The sequence below is a fragment of the Eublepharis macularius genome, chromosome 11 (assembly GCF_028583425.1).
Source record: "Eublepharis macularius isolate TG4126 chromosome 11, MPM_Emac_v1.0, whole genome shotgun sequence".
Lineage (NCBI taxonomy): Eukaryota > Metazoa > Chordata > Lepidosauria > Squamata > Eublepharidae > Eublepharis > Eublepharis macularius.
In genome coordinates this window covers 34,435,182-34,459,401 of record NC_072800.1, presented here as the reverse complement: position 1 = coordinate 34,459,401, position 24,220 = coordinate 34,435,182, and the positions used below count along the sequence as shown (strand labels likewise).

Below are 24,220 nucleotides of genomic sequence, written 5' to 3'. Positions count from 1 at the left end.
TGAAAAACAACAATTTCACCTCAGAATTCAGAACTAATTAACATGATAAAAGGCCACCAGAATCCAACATAAACACTGTCTTTACGTTCCAGATCTTTTCAGCTGGCTCCATGAGACATGATGACTATGAATCAAAGGACTGCAAACCTCTGTTTCCCTAGTCTCTCATAGCATGTGTGTGTGAATCCCATGAAGCCTGAATCTAAGCCACAGGCCTCAGGTCACTGGGACTCTGGCACCATCACCAGGGAGCTCTTCCTGATAAGAAGCAGCAACATCTTCCGTTCACACTTACCCCTCATGCCATTCTCTGTTCCCCCATATTTCACCATCTGAGTATATAATCTGCTCTGTTACCTCCCAAGTCCAACTAAAACCTTAACCAATTTTGACTGACCTCAATAGTCTCATAGATAACACAGCACTATGTGCACAGGTGGCGCTTAGTAAGTGTTAAGCAATCCTAACTATGAGAAGTTTAAATAGCAAAACAATTAACAAATGCTAATAATTCTATGAAATATAAAATACAAATATGCAAATGTTACCTGTATTCGGTCAACAGAGTCAATAATTATTATAATGCTGCCCTGGTGGTGAGCAGAGAGCTTCTCCAGCCAACGAGGAAATTCTTCTAACAGTTTAGCCGGATCCACTGTCAGCGGTGAGACTGACCAGGAATGCTGCATGAGCTGTAAAATGGTAAATGTGGTCCAAAACGTTTTATCCAAAATTCTGATGAAAGGGACACCCTCATATATATATATATGTCAGGGGTAAGGTACAGAAGGGTGTCATATAGATATAGAGATAGAGATAGAGATAGAGATAGAGATAGAGATAGAGATAGAGATAGAGATAGAGATAGAGACAGAGATAGAGATAGAGATAGAGATAGAGATAGATATATGAGGGTGTCCCTTTCATCAGAATTTTGGATAATAAAAAAAAGACTCAAAGTACAAATTGTCCTGAAATCCCAGACAAGACAACATTTCATTTTAAATATTTTTTTCATGTTATAGAAGGACAGAAAAGTAAATGAAGCGATGCTTATTTTTTATAAAGAAGGTCAGAATAAGTGAGAGAGAAGAGGGGAAAGGAGAGGAGGTGTGAAAGATGACTGGATTAAGCCATTTATCACTTTCAGGAACAAAGCTCACTCGGTTACTTGGTCCAGACTGTCTCTGCCTAACATACCTCACAAGCTTGTTGTGAAGATATAAAGAGCCACATACACTGTTCCGAACTCTTGGAGGAAGGGAGGGATAAAAATATGATAAATGTACAGACATACAGGTGGCATGTCAGGGGTAAGGTACAGAAGAAAGAGGGCTAGGTGGGGGGGTTGTGTTAATTAAAGAAAGATTCTCCTGAAAAGTAGATGTAGTTTTGAGAACTGCACACCAGTATCTTATTCTGTCACTGATGGCACCAATTCTATTTATCACTTGCAACCCTTATGCTTGTCATCATATCCTATGCAAACTTCTTTCACAAAAACAAGGGATTACAGTGTTCTTTCCAATAGAGCTAAATACACTTACAATGCAGCACTGGGGATGGGTGCAACGGTCACAGCCCCATGATAACAAAAGGGATCATTCTCTCACCAGTGCTTAGCTTAGAGATGGACCTGGTATTAGGGCTGACTTGTACACCACCCCTTGGTGAGCCATAACCAGTACTCTGTGACACAGGTCTGGAAAATGGTGAAGTGTTGAGAACACTCAAGTAAAACTCAGTGCAGGAAAAAAAGGATTTTTAAAAATCTATTATACCACACTGAATGATCTGCACATGGTTTTCTATTCAAGGCAACCTACATAGCCCGACTTGTTTAACTTCATTTACAGAGCTGCATCGTGTGACTTCAGACCATTCTCTAGGCCCAGAATTATGATTTTTAAAAAGTATTTGCACAGTTCTAAATAAAAGTTAATAAAGAGAGGCCAGCCCAGTTGCCGTGTGATATGCTTCCAAATGGAAAGTATAAATTAGGATTGTTTGAAGCTAGATGAAAAGCTACCACCTGCACACCATCTGGTGGAAACAGCCAGAAAAGTGTATTATTGACTGTACTTCATCTCCATTTTTCATTACAATCTCTATTTTCAAATATATCAGAACTTGGTTTTACAATTTATTAAAATATAAGATAATAGATTCAATTAAGGGTGAAATCAAACTCTCTTAACATTGTACAGTTAATTGTGTTCTCATCATCGTATTCAGGCATTCAGGTTGGTGAAAGTACATGATGATTGGCAATAAAATGAGAATACCTTTAATGTGAGACGTTTGAGGATCAGGGCAGGCTCTGCACTGCTTGATGTAGGTTTCCCAACAAAATGATATAAAATTAGTGTATTTGATGAATGCTTCTGTTGCAGCTGAATCCTAATACGCAAAGGGAAAAAGAAAGGGAAATATTCCCAATCAATCTACCTGCACACTAAATGCGAGCCAGCATGCTGTAGTGGTTAGGTAGGATGTCAGACAAGGATCTGGGAGACCCACGTTTGAATCCCCACTGTGCTATGAACTTGCTAGGTGACCTTGGCCCAGTCATTCATATGACCTCATATGAACACACAAATGTATTAATTAAATAAATAAATACTGCTGTTAATCTCTTGTAGCATCAGTTGTTAGTATATTACTGCCACTTGGAAATGGGCAAGATCAACGACTGCACATACACATGAAGGTAATAGGAAGGGATTTCCTTTTTAAAGAGAAAGGGGCTGCAGGCTATACCATTGTATATAGAACTTATGTCTGTTGCATGTATTATCCAGTTGCCACTGCATTATTTTCTGATGTAATATCATTTTTTCTGCAAGCATCTGCGCTCCATATCATGTCTAACATGCTATGCTTGCTCAGATTTCTGTAATCCTAGTCTTGGTACATTGCTTATTAGAAGTCTCTTCATATTGATTATGTCAACTTACACTGTGTGGGTCTCAGCAAGAAGGGTGGACTATAAAGACAGTAAATAAATAATATATGAAGATTGAATATTTTGACAGTGCAATCTTATGTAACGTTTCTCCAGTCTTTGTTCATTGATTTCACTAGGCTTAACCTGGAGTAACTCTTGTACAGGATTGCACTGTAAAATACCCACATTTACATGTGAAAACAGAACAGAAAGGGAAGTTGAAAGAGCTATTGCTAGCATATAAGGTAGTAGGGCTATGATCCCGAGGTTGTTGACACTACTTTTCAATTGTGCTTTTGGCGGCATTCGGTCTTTGAATTCTGGCATCATTCCCATCCATTTTTATTATGTTATATAAAAGGGCTTTGAGCAAGGGAAATGTGCCATGTAACTATTCTGTACAAATAAACTGAGCAGACAGCAGCATGAACAGAACCTGCCTAGGTAATTACTCAGGGACAGAGCATTCTGTCCCAGAGGCTATATGTGCATAGTGCTTAGCATTGAAATACAGTGGTAGAGCCCCATGGCATAGAGTGGTAAACTGCAGTACTGCAGTCCAAGCTCTGCTCACAACCCGAGTTTGATCCTGGCGGAAGCCAGGTTCAAATAGCCAGCTCAAGGTTGACTCAGCCTTCCATCCTCCTGAGGTTGGAAAAACGAGTACCCAATTTCCTGAGCGTAAAGTGTAGATGACTGGGGACAGCAATGGCAAACCACCCTGTAATAAAACATCTGCCAAGAAAATGTCATGATGCGACATCCCCCCATGGGTAAGTAACAACTTGGTGCTTGCACAGGGGACTACCTTTACCTTTTTAAAGTGTTCTGTCCCAGAGAATATATGTGCATAGTGCTTAGCATCGAAATACAGTGGTAGCTACCAGGGGATTTGTGCAGTCACCTAACAGTCATCCACTTCCTGCTCTTCAACTACATCCAGACCATTATTGGAGGACAGAAAAGTGCATCCTGCGCTTATCTGTCATGTGAAGCACTTCTCTACTTCCACTGGCAGCTGGTTGCAGATACTAAGGAAAGCCCAGATATGGAGGCACAAAGGACTAGAGAAGTTACAGGGGCAGGATATACTGTCATGCCTCTAATCTGGGAGGCTGCTGAAGTGTTGAAAGCCAGCCCTGTCTTGGTGTCTTTTGTGGGAGAGGGGAGCCACCCATACCTTGTTTAATGTGGGCACGTATCAGTTGCTGCTAGGCAATGCAAGGAGTGGTGAATCTGAAATTTGAAACTATTTTTTGTCTCCTGCCCATCTGCCTTATATTCTGAGGGCTCTAATCTTGTTGAGTCTGTGGGTGATACTGAAATGAGGAAAAAGTAGCAAAGGACAGGACCAATCACACAATGGCCACCACAGTGTGGGGGCAGAATCTGCTCTTTGCTTAAGGAAAGGAATGCATTTTTGTTTCTTTTTCCAAAGAAAGGTATGCGTTTGATCCCTTCATGATGACAGCAAAAAGCTTTGACATCCAGAAACGTAAGGAAGTCTGTGTTTATAGCTAAGCTGAGGGTGCAAAGCTGTGATAGGCCTGCCCAGAATAAGTTCAGAGTTTTGCTGGACAGTCTGTTGTCAGGGAATGACCCAAAGCTCCCTGTTTCTTTTTCTCCTGTCCCTTTCAAGACCCTTTGGGCATTATCCCCATGGCACTAGAAGCCAAGCAGGTGCCAGGAAACACGAGTAGGCACCTCAGTACACACAGATGCCATGCTGAGAATGGCTGTTATACACCATTATTACCACCGGTATTTCTTATTTGGAGAAAAAATTGTAATGGTTAGGAACACTTAAAATACCATTTTGATAGCAGAAGAGATTTTCCAGAGCCTGGCCCTCCAGATACAAGAAGGGGTGGAATAGGTGCTGGTGCTGCCACTAAGTCGTTTAAGCGTTCGTAATACTGTGGATGAGAAAAGCCCATAAAACAATGTCAGAGGTCTGGAATAAAAATCAAGAAATGAAGTGATCTGTGACTCAAAAAACTCAGCCCTGAACTAACAGGGATCTGCACAGGGGCTAGAAAAAGCCCTTGGCATTTTACCTTAATAAAAGTACTTCAAGAAGTACGGCTCATTACTTTAACAGCAGAAGATTTACAAGGCATTGGCTGTGTTACCATTGCAAAACTTCCTGCCCAACGAGAAACAAGGACCATAACTGCATCACTTGGATATAGGCGCTTTGGGCATTTTCCCCAGAACCAAGTGTGTCTGCCTACTGCATATGGGCCTCCTTTAGCCTAAGGAGTGAAAGCCCCTGAGAAAAATTCCACTTCTTCTGCAGAATAGCAGAACGGCTGCCTGTGAAGAGGAAACAAATGCAGACACTCATTTGCCTGAAGAGGAAACAGACGCAAACATTCATTTGCCTGAAGCTTACCTTTTCAAATCCTAGCTCGCAAGTTGAATTGGAGGCCTGCTGGAAAGCCTCCATCTGTTCTTGTTCATCGTGTGCATCCCACAGCACATCTCCAAAGATTTCCTCTTCAGGAACAGAGGAGTCACTGTTGTCAGCTGCATCTTTTTTTTCCAGCTCTGCCATTTCACAGCCAAGGATATCCTGGGTAAGAACAGAAGCGTGTCTTATAAAGAGAAAGCCTCTTTTCCCTAAAAAGAGACTGATTTCCAAAGAGCAAGGTGATGGGAATTTCATTTAACAAAACTCTCAGCCTCCTTATCACAGAACTTTGGAGATAGCAAGGGAAAAGATAACACTCTGTACATACTCAGAGGCACTATACTGTGGACTTTGAATAGACTCTGAATAGACTCCTGTGTATGGCCAATATGCTGGCAGGAGCTGATTCCCACCACCCACTCCAGCAGCTGGGGAGCAGGCAGGATGGATGAAAAGCTGTGTAGCATGGGTGAAAAGCTGGAGGAGAAAGTGGGTGAAATTGTTCCTTATGCCTGTTCTGGCAGCAATGCTTCTGTTACAGTGAGAGGCTCCATAGATGGAAGAGGCAGAGGCAGCAGTTTTGATGATTTTCTCCTCCACATTTCAGCTGCCAGGGTTGTCAGGCATCACCCACTTGGGTCTCCCAACCCTCATCACTGCCTGTGCTGCTGAGACAATGGGAAGGTGGGAACAAGCCAGATTTGGCACTGTCTTCCATGGGATCCAACTTGGCAATGAGTTTCTAGACAAAAGACCTTGTGAACCTAGATTCAGTATAAAGACCTGATTCAAAACAAGCTAGGGCTGCTCAGGGGCCTTCTTAGTGTAAACAGATCACTCTGTGACACCTGTTCAGACAATGGCTGCTTCCACATGGACTACGATACTCCATGTAGCTCTCAGAAAATACACGAATCAGTTTTCTCTGCACTTTCCTAGCCAGAGCCTCACCTCACCCCCTTCAGTCACAAATTCCATCCTGTGCCCGCAGTGGATTTTTTGGGCTTCCATTTTTTTTAAAAAAAAAAATCAGCATTTGCTAAATTTTTATAGTTTAGAGACCTGGAAATTCAGAGGCACTAGTAGATTATGGCCAAAGAGCATTGTAACATGATTGCGCTTTGGTTATCTGACAATCGCTATTTTTTTAAAAAGCATAAAAAAGACTTCCAGAGGTGAGATGCAGGGGGAGGGGGCACATGGAGTTGAGACAAGGAAAATGGCATCAAGAATGCACACCCCGTTCACATGGCAAGGAAAGGCACTACTGCCATTGTCGAAGGCTTTCACGGCCGGAGAACGATGGTTGTTGTGGGTTTTCCGGGCTGTATTGCCGTGGTCTTGGCATTGTAGTTCCTGACGTTTCGCCAGCAGCTGTGGCTGGCATCTTTGTCAGACTGCACAGGGAAGCCATTGAAATTCACAAGCATAAGCAAAACTTCAACAGGAAAGAAGAAACCTTAAGAATGAACAGAGCATGGTTTCCAGTTCTGAAAAACACCAGGCTAACAAAACATTCTATCCCCGACAATAGCCCTGCAGAGAAGATTAGCACATCAAGTACCAATCCATATGCAAAAGAACCTCCTCAGGATACAGTGAAGCCTCCTGCCATTAGCATTCCACACCCTGGGAAACTCTTACAGGATGACTCAGCTCAACCCCACCCCTCCTGAGTAGATACAAATGACCTACATCTTTTCCACACTGTGACACTGAGAGATCTCTGTCTTTTGGTGCTACACCTCTGAAGATGCCAGCCACAGCTGCTGGCGAAACGTCAGGAACTACAATGCCAAGACCACGGCAATACAGCCCGGAAAACCCACAACAACCACTACTGCCATTGTTCCAAAAAGATCACATCAAACCAGGTTGGGAAAGAGTGCACCAAAGCATGGTGAAACCCAGAAAGGGAACTTTTAGGGGACAATGTGGTGTGGATGCTCCAAAAAAACCCCTACTCGTTTGAATGTCAAAGCCAAGCAAAATTCCGCATGCAAGCAACCAACAAGAAGCTGAAGACACTCCTTTTCACATTTGTCCAATCCTGACCCTATTGTACTGTTTATTGAATGTCCCAGCCATTGCTCATATTGATTTACACTGTGTAATCCGCCAAGTTACAGCAAGAAAGGAGAACTATAAATAAAGTAAATAAAAGTAAAAAGGGTACCTTTACAGATTACAAATTTGCAAAACATGTTCGTCTCATTTTCACTTCACGTTTTTAGATGTAAAAGTAAATACAAACCTTTAAAAAGAATGTATTAAGTGGTCTTAGTCATATAAACTACCTTCTTTATGGTCTTTTCTACGTAACTGTAGACTGCATGTGCTCCCTCCTCTACTCCTCCCACATGGCTGATTATCTGAAAAAAAGGGGGAGAATTCTGTAAAGATTAGGTCCCCATGTGGCTGTTAAGACTGACAGCCAAGTATTTTACATGCCTGCCTGGCATAAGCACCATATCCTATTCAAAAAGGCTCTCGTGCTGTAAAATGAAAATCAAGTAAGAACATTGTGTTCTTTGGCAATTCCACAAAAAGCCCATTCAACCTGAAGCTCTTCTAAAACAGGAAACTTGTCTCTGGTAGGATTGTGATCAAAGTAATGATTTTCACCTAGTCCAGGAGCTCTGGTGCACAGAGAGTGGGTCTACTGTACATGTGTAACTCTACATGAGGACAAATTGATCCATTCTCTTCTGTGGCCTTGGGGAATTTTAACAACTGTGATTGTTATATGCACTAATAGTGGAAAGAACTTGTGCAAAGTTCCATAGGTGTGTAAGGATCCCCCAAGACCTTTGCATTACAACCTGTGTCTGTGTCAAAAATCAAGAACTTTTGAAGGGCACAAAAGCCACTTGAAAGCAGTTTCATGAGCTGGGAGGCAAAGTGGGAGGTCTGTAGTGGCACGGGGAAATCAGCAGAAACTGCCCCCAAGAGAAGAGCCCATGAGTAGGGGTGTGCACAAAAAATTTTTCTGGGAAATCAGGATCCGGGTTTCAAGGTCGTCGTCCCCCCGCCCAAATCTGGGATTGCTGAAATCTGGGAAAGATTATCTGATCCAGCTTGGGCAGGTTCGAGAATCCTGGATTTAACTGGCCATTATTCCTTATGGGGAAAACTATATGGGGGCTATCCATGGAGGGCTGGGGGGGGGCTTTTTGAAAAAAACTCCACCAAATTTGCAGGGAACTTACTCCTGCCTGTTCTCTAAAGACTCTCCAAGTTTCCGGAAGATTGGGCCGCAGGGTCCAATACTATGGGCCCCTGCAGAAGGTTCCCCCAGCCACTCTCCATTGTTTCCTATGGGGGAAACTTTTCCAAGTGGGCTCTCAGGCAGAAACACAGAGGGGCAAGGCTGCTAGTTCCCCCCAAATCCAAGTGCACTCTGGACATGCAGCCCAGCCACTCTCCATTGTTTCCTATGGGGGAACATTTCCAAGCAGGCTCTCAGGCAGAAACACAGAGGGGCAAGGCTGCCAGTGGCCAAGGGCACACTCCCAAATGCAAGTGGAAGCCCAACTGAACCAAACTGAAACAAGAGAAGAGATGGAATCCCTCCAGTACCAAAGTGAAGCAAAGGGACCAAAGACCAACATCAAACCAGAGAATCATGTCAAAACAGCAAATTCCAGCCAAACCATACTATAGCAAGGGACACTGCTGCATCTTAGCCCAACTGAACCAGCATCACTCACAGAAGCCATGTAGACAAGGAGAGCACAGATTTGCCACTCCCTCCTTCCTGCCTCATTCCCTTCTCTTTCCCCTCCCCTCTTGGCAAAATACAGAAGAAGCCTAGGAACGACCAATCTGAGGCTGAAGCCACATTTCCTGGACAAACCTGGATTAATCCAAATTTTTCTGGGCGTCTGGATCCGGGTTCTCAGATCAGATTCAGAATTCTATGATTTGACTCAGGAAAACTGGATTTAACCAGATCAGCAAAAATTCAGCTTTTTCCCAAATCTTGGATTGCACACCCCTAAGTGGAGGAGGGGAACGTTATGAAGTCATTTCGGTCCCTGGTCAGGGAGAAACGCAGGATATAAATAATAAATAACAATGTTTTTCTCCTAATCTTAGAATTAAAGACACCTACCTCCCTTCTAACATGAGAGACACAACTTCTGTGAAGATAACTTTATCTGGGATTCTATGGACATACATGCAGAGGAGTTAGCCATGTTAGTCTGTGGTAGCAAAATCAAAAAGAGTCCAATAGCACCTTTAAGTCTAACCAATTTTATTGTAGCATAAGCTTTCGAGAATCAAGTTCTCTTCGTCAGATGCATGATACAGAGACTGGTCAAATATAGAAGAGGAGGGAGGAGAAGAGAAGGAGAGAGAAGAGGCACACCCTCCCCCCCTAATTGCCTCTTCTCTCTCCTCTTCTCCTCCCTCCTCTTCTATATTTGACCAGTCTCTGTATCATGCATCTGACGAAGAGAACTTGATTCTCGAAAGCTTATGCTACAAATAAAATTGGTTAGTCTTAAAGGTGCTACTGGACTCTTTTTGATTATGGACATATAGTATTCTGAGGTGGCTTTTTTTTTTAATTTGAGCAGTTTCATTAGCTTTCCACCCCTGAAACATGAGGTACAATATCTGTTAACACCAGACCTTACACGTGCTTCGGTATGCCTCAATGAGAAAAGCAATAACAGCAAATGTACCAGCCCTGAACCATCTCTTATTACCTTTGCTTTGTTCATGTAACGAACTTGTTCAACTAACTGCTGCACAGAATCTGAGCTGTTTTGGCCCTCTTCCAAACGGTAGTAAAGAAGATGGGGCTTTCCCTCTGGGTTTTTCAAAAAGACTTCTTCGCACTCCTCCAGCAGACAGCTAGAATGGAAATCAGCATTCTTGTGTTATACTATTCTGTTGTAGTGAACTGTTTGATCAATATCAGCCCCAAGGACAGGCTTTCGTTTTTCCACAGGAGCTCCAATCAAAAAGTGTAGGGCTTTTAATGGGACATAAGCAGTATGAGGAAAAAACTTAATGGCAAAGTCTTGAATCAGAAAACTGTCCAAAAGATAACTGTCATATATTTTGCATTTTGCAAATGCAGCAGTTGGACTCAAAGTACATGTAAGGGGAGATAACTGGTTTTCACTTCCAGCTACAGTTCCTCATGACACTTAGGCCTGATTCATTACATGGGTAGCTCTGGCAGGTTAAGATTTATCCCTCCAGAAATTGCATGAACCCAGCATCTTGTTTAAATGGAGCCACTATACATACAATCCTATCACTTGTGCAATGTTGATACCCCAGTGCAGTAACAGCCCAGGCACACCAACACTGCATATACAGTGTTAGTATGCCTAACACTGCAAAGTTATGAGTAAGGGTTTTTTGCTCATCAGCAAGGAGGCCATAGAACGTTCCATCATCAAGGGCAGCATTTGCAGGATATAAGTGAGCACTGGAAAGCAGCAGAGCACATCTGGAACACCACAGATGTCCCTTTAGACACCACCCACAGCTGGTATCCCATGTATCTAGTAGAAGGGGAGAGCAGCAGGTCCACTTTCATTTGGCTTCCTGCAACTCCACTACTAGCATCCCCTAAGTTTTAAGCCCATCCCAACTCATTCCCATTGGATTGTATCTACCATGATGGGTTGATGGATTCTCAAAGGGCATGGATCAAACTTGGCTTAAAGGTAGTATTAAATCCTTGCTGCAGAAGCAAAGATAAGAGTAGTTAGATAGACTCTCTATCTGGTCTCTTTGTCCTATTGCTATGAATGAGTCAATCTGATCCCACTTTTCACTTCAGCAGTTTTGCAAGTCTTTTGTAAATCAACTCATTAAAGAGAAGAATCTGCTGCTTAGGATGGATAGAGAACTAAAATGAGAGATACGTAAGTTTTTCCCAGGATAATTTTGTCTGACTGGGAGAAAATGACAACAAGCCACTTTTCTGCTTTATTTCTTCACCAGATAGCTAATTTGTGGCTGTGACAGACATCTGTGCACATGTGCATGTTGCAGACCTCTATATACAGAACTGGATGAGCCTTGGGGTGGGTGTGGGGGAGAATGTGCAGCACACACATGCCTGTCCAAACAGGGATACATGCCAGAGTCTAGGAGAAGAAGTAGGAACAAAATTAGATGCAAGGATTCTAGGGGCTGCATCAATGCAACAAGCAGTGGTTGCACATAGAGGTGTGCACCCCAAAAAGATTTGGTTTTCTAGCTTCAAGTTTATAGAAGTGGGGAAAAGATTCAGAAAAAAGCAGGTATTTAAGCCGCTTCAGAAAGCTTCGGGTAGAGTGGCAGTAGCTGCAGCACTTTTCTTGTTGTTTGCAAACAGCAAGAAAAGTGCTGCTTTCAAGCTTCCCACCTTTTTTTACCCAATGGGAGGGGGGGGAGAAGAGGGTTGTAGCACTACAAACTCCTCCCCTCTCCCATCAGGTAAAAAAAGGCAGCAGGAAGCTTGAAAAGAGAACTTTTCTTGCTGTCTGTAGTGACCCAATCACTACAACCTCGTCCTCCCCATCCCATAAGGTAAAAAAAGGCGGCGGGAAGTTTGAAAGCAGCGCTTTTCTTGCTGTTTGCAAACAGCTAGAAAAGTGCTGCTTTGAGCTTGAAAGGAGCACTTTTCTTGCTGTGAGCTTCCCGCTGCCTTTTTTTACCCAAGAGGAGGGGGGAGAAGGGGGTTGTAGCACTACAACCCCCTCCTCCCCTTCCCATCAGGTAAAAACAGGTAGCAGGAAGCTTGAAACCAGTGCTTTTCTTGCTGTGGCTGCTGCCTATCTACCTGAAGCTTTCCAAAGCACTTTGGAAAGCTTTGCTTCAGTATTTTCCAGTCAGCTCAGCAATGATGGGGCCAATTCAAAATTACCGAATCATTCCAAATTGGGCCCAATTAGGTTTAAAAACTTGAATCGGAAACCCAAAGCGCACATCCCTATTTGCACACCATGTGGGCATCCTCGTGTGCATACAGCCGCATGGAAAACTCTAAATCTTTTAAAAAAAATTGCTTTGTATGTTCTGAGATCAATAACAGCCATGCTTTGAATGAGCTCTATTCATCTTCTGTTGAAAGCTACCTTGAATGTCCTTTCTAGACAGAAAGGCAAGGTTATGAGTTTTGAAATAAAATAAAGCAAATATGCTTCTATCAGATCATGTACCGCTGGTGGCGGTTTTGAAGAGTCTTGTATTGTCCTCTTGTGAAAAGGTTCTAGCATTACCTTTCATCTATAGCTTCGTAGCTGTAGGCAAATGCAAGATAGATTTTTAACAGCATAAATAAGGCAACTTGAGAGATGTGGATGGGTTCAGCAAAAACAAAATGCAGACATACATTTTAGAGGCATCACTCTGGTTTCCTTCATCACAGTTTCCCAAGTTGTTCACTCACCTTGGCAAAGTTAAATGCAAAAACAAAATAGTTAAAGAACTTTTCTCAATTTCCCATTTCCTCACAGACTGGATAGGACTTTCAGTTTCTACTCGAAAATGGACAGCTTGGAAGAAGTACTCCATTGTCTCGCAATATTTCTGAAGTTTTGGAGAGTATTTCTGAGAGTTAAAGAAGAAAATGTGGCTGGTTAGGGGCACCAAATTCCAGTCTCAGAACCATAATGTACACAAAAGTGCTGTTCCCAAATAAACTCATGGAACGAGGTGATTAATCCCTTCAGAGGATGAAGTAAAATCAAAAGAAATACTACTTTAAATTTTGAAGGACTAAAGCTGGAGGGAGTTAAATAACATTCTATGGCTCTAAATTTTCATCTGAAAAACTTCCATTAATTACAGTATATTCTGCCACATAGGGAGCATTTGCCTGGTACGTATGTAAATGCCAGTGAATTGCATGTATATCGTCAAGATCGCTCTACCAGTTTACTCTATCAAATTAAAACCCATTCAAGCAGCACACTAATAGCTGTATTTAAAATCAATGTTAGGTGCATTTTGGCAGAGAGGATTCAGAATAAACCCAAATCTATTTAATAATCAATAGACTGAACCCATTCCTTAAAAAAAGCTAAGCACTCTTTCAGTGTGCTCATCTGTTCTGTGATTTGTATGCTGTGATCTGTATGCTGACATACAGAGAAGCCATGTGCAGAGGTAGCAGTTAGTCATGATTTGTTTTTCCTAATCACAATCAGGGATGTGAGTTACACAGAAAAACTTTGAACTGGATTTTTTTAAATAAACTTTTATTCAAATTTCCAACATATTTGTAAAACATACAATAAAAAAATAAAAATAAAAAAGGAAGAAAGAAAAGAAGAGGAAAAAAACAGAGAATAAAGGAAAAAAGAAAAAGAAGCTTTTATTCTCAGAACTGGAAATTTTTTTGGACAAATTCACAGTGCGATGTAAGCATACAGTGCAAATCAACAGGGATCTAACTAAGCAAGGTTATTTGACTTATTCTTCATGAACAAAAGTTTTAGAAATATGTCAAGGATGGATCAAAATACTGTCAATGGAGTAGAAATTTCCTGCCTTTTTCCTCCCACAAAGCTTCTTGACATACTTCTCTTGTGGGGCAGGGGACCCTCAAGAACATTATGGAGGGCAATATGGATATCTGTCATGGGAGAGGGGAATCTCTAATAATAGAAACAGCCTTGTTATTCAAGATACTTTAAATAGGAAATGCCAAAGATCAAATTAGATCCTTGTCAACAGACAGTCTATTACTACTGAACAAATGTATGTTTTTAGTCTCCTGGCCACCTTTGGACGCTTCAGCAGAATATTTTAAATAAACCAAGTTGAATTTAATGGGATCAGATACCAGTTTCTAATCCACATGTAGGAGAGTGCCCCCAAATCCTGTTGTCATAAACCTAGCCAATGTGCAAACTTACTCAAAATTATCATTCACATAATGTGTATGCATCCTTACCTGTATGAAGATGTCTACTTCTGACTTAGTCTCTTCTGTATTAATGAGATATACTCTTACTGTGTTACTCCACAAAGAGTGGGAAAACAATGGAGTGACCTGCAACAGACTGGCAACAGCTGCATCCCAATCATCTACAAATTTAAAAAAAAAACAGAAATAAAAGACCCATACAAACATATTTCACTACCTAGTAAAAAAAAAAAAAGCTCTAACATGCTGCAACAAGTATTGACAGCAGAGGTCTTTTAATATGCTTAAAAATCTAATCCACTTATGTGGATTATTATGATGAGCATAATAAAAAGCTCACGTAATGAGATGGACAGCTATAAAATACAACAGCAGCTCTTTCAAAATTAGCTGTAAAAATGTTATTGAACTATCAGGCACTTATGAACTTCCAATAACATGCATAGATATAGACACATAAAAATATATACTGCATGTTTTTAATTGCAAAAGACTAATTAAAATTCCAGTTGAAAAAGCGTCATCCTGGTACCAAATGTGTTTACCTTGAAGTACCAATATCAAGAGGAGTCACAGTCAGGACATGAGATGGGCATGAACCGGAAAAAAACTGAACCATGTGGTTCGTGGTGTGTCACATTTCACGAACCACGAACCACATACTTTCATGAACCTGCCCTGGTTTGCGATCCGGTTCATTTGGTTCATAAAAACGTCACATTCAGGTCAGCAAATCGTCACTTCCAGGCCAGCAGAAGGCCACTTCCGGGCCAGCAGAAGATATGCAGGACATCCATCCCCTGTTGCCTAGGAAACTGATTAATCAGTGCCAGGCTGTCTGCAGTGACGAACCAAAAAATGAACCAAATGAACCAACCTAAAGTTCATGGTGGTTCGTCAGAAATTGGCTCTAATGAATTGCCGGTTCGTCATGAACTTTGGTTCGTATTTTGGTTCGTGCCCATCTCTAGTCAGGAGGACAACTACTTATTAATCCAATGGGCTTAAACTGTTTTTTGAAAAATGCTCAGTGGCAGTCTTCTATTAAATGCAACTAGATGTATTTTGGCACAGTTCACATCTTGTAAGAACCAACATTAGCTGAAGCTGTTTTTCCAGCTTAAAATGTTTCTTTTTCTTCTTTTTAAAAATGGCCATCAAACTTGATGATACATCAAACCAACAAAACTTTCACCATTATTTATTTAAGCAGAATGATAGTATGGGGTACCACACAGCATAGTGCTACCAATCACGTGCCAAGTGATTGTATGAATAAAAAGGGAGAATGCACAAATGAAGCTGCCTTACACTGAGTCACACCATTGGTCTATCAAGGTCAATACTGCCTACTCTGACTAGCAGTAGATCTCCAGGGTCTCAGACAGAGGTTTTTCACACTACCTGATCACTCCTACCTGATCCTTTTAATTGGAGGTGCTGAGAAGGTCCTGGGACCTTCTACATGCAGTGAAAGCTTTCTGCCACTGAGTGAGTCACAGCTCCTTCCCTGAAGGGGAAGGAACAAAGGCCCTTTGATATACAGAGCTTTCAAAGGAAAGTCACTTCTAAATAAAAAAAACTTACATCAATTTTACATATGGTTAAAACTACTGAAAAGAGAGGCTACGTCACCAATTTACTTCCAGTAAGGAAGCTGCATTTTCAAATCTTGATGAAGATCCAAACTTTTCTCTAAACTGCCTCATGTTTAGACATAAGCCAAAAGTCAAACCTTGCACGATTTTGTCCCAGCACTGTTGTTATAATTCCTGCTTCAGAGATCCATCAGTTTCTTACCTCTGTTGATATTTGCAAATGGCCCTTCCACATCAATGGAACTCTGTGCAAACTCAGGGCCTCTGAAAGACTGTTGAAGCTGCATCATACTGCCCATGGATGGCTCACTTCCCAAGGCTCCACCACTCCAATACTCCGACTGAGCTCCAGTTGCTTAAAATAAAACAAACAGATATCTATTTACAATAATTCAAAAAGAATGGGCTAGATTCAGAGAAGCCCTTCTGCATATGGAAAGCAATACTCCGACTGCCATTGTCCTTCTTTGGCTCTAATCTGTGGCCACATTCCCCAGAGATATTTTCTTTACATAGTTTGCATATGCCTAGTGGAACTTTTTTTGGCCCAATCCAAAACATGCTGGCCACAATCCAGCTAAAGTTAGTTATGACCGCTCCATTAAAAATGTGGCAGTCACAACTAATTTACATCTTCTTGTCAGCAGGACCATCGTGACTAAAAATCAAAATTACACATTGTGCAGCAAATCTGTTTGCTTAAGCTCAAGTCTGCCCCAAACACAGGTAGAGCAACAACAGCATGCAGCTGAGGGGAGTTCAACCCTTCCTATGTCTACTGCTTTTTTCAGTTAACCTCTCCCCACACCTGAGCTGTTTTTGTCCCTACTACTAGGCTTCCTTTTGATATTTCAACCCAGCTGTGGGAAAATGACATTAGAAGACAGGCTGTGAAGAGCTGAACCATTGACAGAGGGAACATTTAGTATCCTACTGCTATGTGCCCCTTCTACTTTAAAGACCAGAGAGCCCAACTTTCAGTTCAGATGAGACTGAGCAGACCCCGGTTGCTACAAACAGGTCTTCCACAATCATACAGATTTTGAACCTAACTTGAAGTATATTGGGTCAATGATTCCGAAATCAGACACACTGACCTCAGTGAGACTTACACTCTGAGCAACACGCCTCATGTTGCTGACTTTGTCACAAACTGTGTTTGAAAGTTCTCTGCTGTGAAGCCCAGGCAGGAGATATTTTATTCATGATATACAAGCCTAAAAGCTCTGCTGGATTCCTAATGTATGCCTGAAAACATTATGACACCTGAGGAGGAAAATTCAGATACTCCTCCCCACCCCTGGCAGCAAGAAAAACACAATAGCACATTAAATAATTAAGTTTGTCATCCTTTGCTGGTGTCCAAAATATCCCTGAGGCAGCTGCCTCACTGCTTAATGGTGGAAATGGCCTTTCACACAGTTTTCTGGAGTTTAGCCAAAGTCATAATTGAAGCTGAAATTAGCTGTCAAAATGTACTTAGTGCTTGTATCATGATAGATTATTTTTTTCTTTAACTACAGTTCTAAGTCAAGGCCTTTCTACCATGTATTGGTGTTTGATTTAAGAAGCACAGTGATAGTATTTGTGTATAAAATTGCTACAGCCAAAGAATACCTTTATGAGTGTGACTAGGCCTTGGAAGACCTGGACTTAAATCTCTGCTTACTGAGTGATTTTAGGCTAGTCACTATTAGACATGGGCACGAACGTAAAAAATTTAACGACTCTGTGGTTCGTGGTTCGGTGCTGACGACGATCCCGAGGTCACGAACCGCAACGAACATTTCCCGTTGCCGAACTGGTTCGAGGTTCGTGGTCATCAGAATGGCCCCCGTTGGAATTAGAGAGCCCATACTCCCGAGGAGTGTTTAACAAGCTATCCTCCAGCCATTACCCATGTTTGGTCAAGATTGCAATAGCGATCCAAGCTCCAATTAAACTCTCTGTCTCTCTCCCCAAAGGCTAGCAAGTAGTAAGCAAGAGCTCTGTCCCACTCCACTGCTCGCTGAAAGTGAAACCCAGCCTGGGAGCCCACGCACAGGTCCCATTGAGCAATGCAGGAGGTCTGTGTTTGGCCGTCAGAGCTGCCTATCAGGGTTTGCAGGGATGAGATTGGAGTGCCCATGGCTTCAGAACACCCCCCTCCCTCCCCGGGTGTCTTCTCCCAACTTGTAACTGCTTTGCAGCTCCGTGGTTGGAAGGAAGACCTGCCGATCAAGGTAAGATGGGCTTCTATTCGGGTTTCCAGGGAGACAGAAGGAGAACAGACAGAGTTCAGGCATTCCCCGGCTCCGTTGCCAGGGGAATTGATTGCTGGCGCCTGAGTGTCTGGCTTCCCGAACCGTGGCCGAATGCACCAAACCAGGCTTCTTCCGAACGCTGGTTCGTTGGACGAGGACAATCACAAACCGTCGGATTGCGATCGCACGATCACCAATTTCGTGGGTTTTTGAAGTTCGTAATGCAGTTCATGCCCATCTCTAGTCACTATCTCTCATACTACCTCACAGGATTTTTGTGAGGATAAAACAGAAAACCTTTAACTCCATGGAGGAAGGTCTGGGCAAAAATTAACTAAATAAGATGCTCGCGTATAGCTCACATGAAAAAAAAACTTCCACTTCTTTATTTGTTATGCAACTTGCAACAAAATCATCACATTGCTGACTACCATACTCACTACATCCAAGTAAAATGACAATTGTCTGCTACAGTGTTGCTGAGATGGGGGGCAGCACAAGGGCAAAATTCTAGAGATTCAAATTTTTCCTGGAGGTAGAGCAGGCACATTGCTGTTGAAGGACAGGTATAATCAAGCATCTTGTGTGTTCTTCTGAACGTGACAAGTGTCCCAAATGTGGTCTGAGAGGGGCCCATACAGCACATTTCCTGGAGACCCAGAATGGCTATCACTAGCCCTAATCTGCTGAACTGCCATCAACCAATTATAAGGAAATATTCACAAGTTTATTTCCTATTAGGCCTAGTTCTGCTACTTCTTACTGATGCATTTACTTCATAAAGTTAGAGAGTTGGAAGAAGCACAGTTCCATCAAGTTCAAACTTCAGCAGATATAGGCGGAGAGTAGGTATACAACTGTATGTTGCCCACTGAGCAAATATTAGAATTTCCTGTTCAGTCCATTCATGAATATCAAGATTAAAAAGTTCGGGGGTAGGGAGAGATGAAAAGAACAGAAGCAAGGGAACATACCCCCCACACACCCCAAATTAGCAAAGGAATTTCTGTGATAAGAAATGTGTAATTTTTGTAGGACACATTCACACTGCAGCTTGGATATTAACTGTAACCATGACAAAGTCATCAGCAACAGAATAAAAAACAAAAATCTTTGTACTAGGCCTTCGAAAAGAATGGGGAATTAACAGGATATATCCAAATAATGATAAAACGTGTATTTTCTCCATGTTCCCTTCCCTTAGCAATATGTTTTGACCCCTTGGAAAGACAATGTCTGGAGTCATAGGACTTACATGTACAAAAAGCCTTGTAGGTTGTAGGCTGCATTGCCCCCTTCTCTCTCTTTCATGCGGAGCTCCACTGGGGATTGATTAGATACAACCTGCAGGTTTTTGAGGTCCCAAATGTTTACCCTTGCAGTGTCCTTGTTGTTAAAGTGCTTTGCTGACGGTGGCAGCTTTTGTGCAATTATACCTCAGCCCAATCTTTTACTTTGCTGAAAAGTGGTAGCAGAGCACAAAAATTCTGTGTATCCTTTTTCCCATGGGGAAGCATTCATCTGCAGTTTGAAGTGGTACAGTCCAAAAAGAACTATGCAACATAGAATTCTGCTGACTGTGTAGATTAGTTTTCTTTTTAGGAAGGGATTTGTGCAGGTTGAAAAAGGCGGGGTTGGGGGAGCGGGCAGAGCTGCATATGCTTTGCTTAAATGCTACCTTAGCTTGCACTACAGCTGGAAAATAAAGATAGAGAGAGTGAGTTTTAAATATTAAGAAGTCATGGTTAGATGTGACATAGGATGGCACTGACAGAATTCCAAGTAAAGCTGCACCCCTCTAGGTGCACTGATTTCAATGGACTCAGAAGGTTGTCACTTTGCGTACAGTAGCATTGTATGTCTCCTTTCCACAAAAGATTTATTTTTAAATGAAAAGCATGCTTGAAAAGATACAGCCAGTAGCAAAAGAGCAGCAGAGAAGTGGAGATTGCTCAACATTTTCCCCTCCTGCAATTATGTCAATTGAAATCTCACACACATCCCAAGCTACATTCCCATCTAGTAAATAACTTTTAATCAAGTTGAAGATTTATAAATCTGTATTCTTCTTATCAACTTATTCTTCTTTATTTTCTATTAAATTTAGCTCTTAAAAGATTACATGCCTAAACTGAGACAAAATCAACAGACAAAATTCTCAGAATGGAAAGGAAGTCACTTTAGAAATAATAAAATGCAAGATAGCTTGTTGAAAAATTTCATGAAAAAAATATTTCAGTAATTGTTATTGTTTAAGAACTATGACATTTTTAATATTCAGAAAGAATAGCAGTTAGCCAGGTGTCTGTTTTATATTGCACATATATAAATAACATAATCACGTGTCCAGCTAAAATAGTACACAGAAACCTTACCAGCAACCTCTGAACAGCTATCATCCGAGTCTGTCTCTTCAGGGTCAAATATGTGGATGCCTTGAGCTTGCAGTCTCTGCAGTTTTGCCTCCAACTCTCGCTTGGCCCTCAGTAAATCCTGAATTTCATTTTCCTTGGTTTCTCTGAAAATCTATAAAAGTGAAAGGATTCAATGAATAGCTACAGTGACCAGCCGGAAACTGCACTTTCAAATGCACGAGTCTCTTCTGAAAACTTACTCAATATTCTATTGGAGTCAGTTCATGCTGGCATAAAATTAACATCCAAGCACACTTTTACTTGCTCAAAGTCCAGCAACTGGACTCTAAGAGTACAAGTCTCCAATGAGCTGCCAAAGATACAAATAAAAATGATGTTTACCTTGAACTGTCTCTTGACTTTGTCTCGGTCATGTTCAAATGTAGCAGCTCTCTCCATGGCTTGGTATTTAGCTTCCAAAGCACTTTCTTTCTCTCTGAGTATTTTCTGATATGTTTTCTGAAGTGCCTGGAAAAGATCATTCTTGGGTTTTTCCCCTTACGAGGTTTTTTTTTTAAAAAAGTCTTTCACTGCTAAGTTTCAGAATAAAAAAAATCAGGACTTCACAGAAAGTTTTCCTATTTCATTCTATTTCCAAAAGAGTCATTTTGTTGCATTTGGGCCTACACCACAAAACACATCCACCACAATCAACCCGACTTGCTTCCAAAAATATGTCTTTAAGATCAAGTCTCTAAACGCCTAAAACAGTGCCACACTAAACGTGCTTGGGTTATAGATTCAGATCCTGAATACAATCAACAAAGTTGTATTACTACTGAAACCCAGTTAATTACAATATACATGGAAAATTTCAACAGTTGCAGTGAAATACATTGAAATCTTCATAGCCACCTGGAGTGGTCAGCAAAGGTTTCCTAGACTAGCCTTGAATGTGGAGGAATGAGTAGCTATGGAGGATCATGTATGATCACATTGTAGAATACCACCCCCAATGTTAAAAACACCTTGCAAACAGAAAACCAGCACAGGAAAAAAGAGAAGACAGTCTACGTTTCTGCTGTGTTCACTTTCTCTTGAAATGGAGTTCTATGTGCAAAGAAACATCCAGATCTTTAAAAAGTAGTGCACACTACATCTCTGGCTTGTGTGAAGCAGCCAGCCCAAAATGTCATGGTTCTTCTAACTTACCTGCAGCTCTGCCCGCAGGCGCTTGTTTTCCTTATCCAGTTTTGCCTCTTTTTTCATCATAGATGCCAGCTCATTGTTCTTGCTGATACGAAAGATTTCATATTCTTTCTTTAGGCGTTCGTACTCTGCCATACACTCCAGCTCTTGAACAGAGGCAGTGGATTTGAAGCTAGCACCAATAAGACCTCCAGGCCGTGACGTCCCCACGCGGCGGAAGGAGCTGCGCAGGAGGCGGGCTTTTGGTTTCACCTCCACGGGGATTTCACAGGCTTCACCCCCAACCCCCTCATATGTGTCTTCAATCACTTCCCCAACTGTGCCTACTGGGCTTACCAAGGATGAGGCTGTCCCCATAATGGAGGAAGTTTCCCCTTTGGGATAGAAGATATTAACTGATAGGAGGCTGTACCATGATGTTTAATTCATCACTCTTAAAAGTGTTTATGCTGAATGCATGGCATCAGCCACATGGCCTGGGATGTCCACTTTTGTCCCCAAGCAAGCCCCATTTCCTCGCCATTAGGCACAAATGCCGAGATTCTTCTTGGCCTGCTTGTTCTTTAGACTTTCCATGCAACCAGTTACTACTCCTGTCAAAAATCCTTTAACTCTTGAGCCTTCAAATTATTCAATAGGGTAATCTCAATTTGTATATATTTCTTTTACCATTGGTAAATGAAGGCTGTAATCCTATGCACATTTTTCTGGATGTAAATTTGAACAGTGAAATTTATTTCTGAGTAGACATGGATAAGATTGGTCCGTAAGAATGTCAATGTCATCCCCCCCCCCTTTTTTTTAAATCTCCCCAATAAACCGGGTTTTCACCCTGTTTTACACTGCACAGGCCAGATTATACACTTGCACTCCACAACACAAAGATAATGTTTGACATTCCTGAATAACTACTACACTCTGGGGCTCTAAACTCACAGAGAGAGATGACCATCCTCATTCCAGTCATAACTACAAGGAAATTTGGTTGTAGTCTTTTTGGTTCTGTGTACAGCAGACGTCGCTCACTCCGAGATCCTGTAAAATACCCCCTAAGGCTTCCTTGCTAGTTGCACAGTGGCTGGTTGCACAAGAAGGCGACTCGTAGAGATTCCACCACCCTCGTCCCAAATAACGCGGCTATCAATCCCACTCGCAAGTGTTCCCGCTGCATTTCTCGATCTCCCGAGAGCTCCTAAGGGATGGATGGGAGGGGGCGCTGATTTCGTCTCTCAAGCGGCCGAGGCGGGAGCTCCGGAGGTCCCCGCGCCAGCAAACTCACGGCCAGCCTCGCAAAGGGAAGTCTCTCCAAGTTTCCTGGTGCCAAAAGACAACACGAGCGAGTCGCCCGCCGGCCCTCCCTTCTTCGGACTCCTAGTCCCCAAATGAGGGGGAGCACGGGACAACCGCCCGGCTCCGGAGAAAGAGCGGCGGGGCAGCTCCGGGAAGGCAGGAATGGAGGAAGGAAGGGGGCCGGCCGGTGGGTCGGCCGTGACGTGCTGCTTCCGTCTCTCCCCCGGTCTTCCCAGCCGGGACAGAAGCGCCCGCTGAGGTGGCCCCTCAGGCGCCAGGGCTCTGCGCTCCACTTTCTCCTCAACCCGATTCGTTACAGTTTCTGTGATTAAAAGTTCCCCCGACTGAGAGACCGAGCCTGAGCAGGCCCCCTCAGAACCCCTTCCTTCAACCGAACTCCTGAGAAAGTGTGTGTTAAGGACTGCGCTAGTTAGAGTGTAGTAAAAGGTCACGCAGCTGAACGTGGACTGGGAGGGAGGGAGAGCTGTGTCTCTCTCGCCAGTTCGCCATCCCAACCGTGCCGCTTGCGTATGTGGAGGCCGTCCTGTTAGTTGGTAGATAGGATGGGACCGTCTCGCTTCACCAAAGCTTGCAGCAAAATGAGCCCTTACAGAATAGTGAGGCCCTGACTGGGATAGGCCCTGCAAGCCAGTTCGGTAGATGTCGGAAGATAGAGTTGGTTACTAATTGGATGGGAGACCTCCAACAAAGACCAGGATTACCATGCAGAGGCAGACAATGCCAAACCACCTCTGTTAGTCTGATGCCATGAAAAGCCCTCCAGGGGTCTCCATACAACAGCTGTGACTTGACCGCACTTTCCACCACCCATTCCAGTGTTCAAAGACACACCACTTGAGAATGCAGAAGAAAGGAGACTTCCCTGTAACTTAACGGGAAAAAACATCAAGGGAAAAAGTTTCTGGATTAGCCTTTGATGATCGTTCCAGATGGGTAGCCATGTAGAAGAGCAAGATCTGGGTCCATAGCACCTTAAAGACCAACTATATTTCCAGGGAATGAGCTTTCAAGAATCAAAGATCATACCTTGAAAATAGAGTTGGTCTTTAGGTGCTATTGGACCCAGAGGAAACTTGAAAAATTATTGCATATCCCTTGCAGTCTGAAATGGAACCATCTATTCTACCACTTCAGTGTCCTCCTGCCTCAGTCTCTTGCATGTCTAGACTATGATCTGAAGGACTTGAAAAGTACATAGTGGGCTTTAATCATGCAGCTTGTACAGTGGGTAAAATAGGGACAGGGTAAAAGCCGGAACGAG

The 24,220-nt window shown here is 42.5% G+C and overlaps 1 protein-coding gene across 3 annotated transcripts in view; it reads right to left on the bottom strand.

The window, feature by feature from the left end:
- NPHP3 (nephrocystin 3) overlaps positions 1-23,077 on the bottom strand; it is a 46,599-nt gene extending 23,522 nt beyond the window's left edge. For all 3 annotated transcript variants that reach the window (XR_008597828.1, XM_054991258.1, XM_054991260.1), the window contains exons 1-12: positions 21,652-23,077; positions 20,842-20,967; positions 20,461-20,611; positions 16,045-16,197; positions 14,272-14,405; positions 12,763-12,923; positions 10,076-10,223; positions 7,658-7,732; positions 5,343-5,522; positions 4,760-4,863; positions 2,286-2,400; positions 549-692 (exon numbers count right to left, since the gene is read on the bottom strand). Coding sequence is in view for 2 of the 3 variants with exons in the window: in XM_054991258.1 (XP_054847233.1) it covers positions 549-692; positions 2,286-2,400; positions 4,760-4,863; positions 5,343-5,522; positions 7,658-7,732; positions 10,076-10,223; positions 12,763-12,923; positions 14,272-14,405; positions 16,045-16,197; positions 20,461-20,611; positions 20,842-20,967; positions 21,652-22,005 (1,845 nt within the window). In the remaining variant the exon portion in view is untranslated. The remainder of the gene's footprint in view (positions 1-548; positions 693-2,285; positions 2,401-4,759; positions 4,864-5,342; positions 5,523-7,657; positions 7,733-10,075; positions 10,224-12,762; positions 12,924-14,271; positions 14,406-16,044; positions 16,198-20,460; positions 20,612-20,841; positions 20,968-21,651) is intronic.
- Between the last annotated feature and the right edge of the window lie 1,143 nt (positions 23,078-24,220).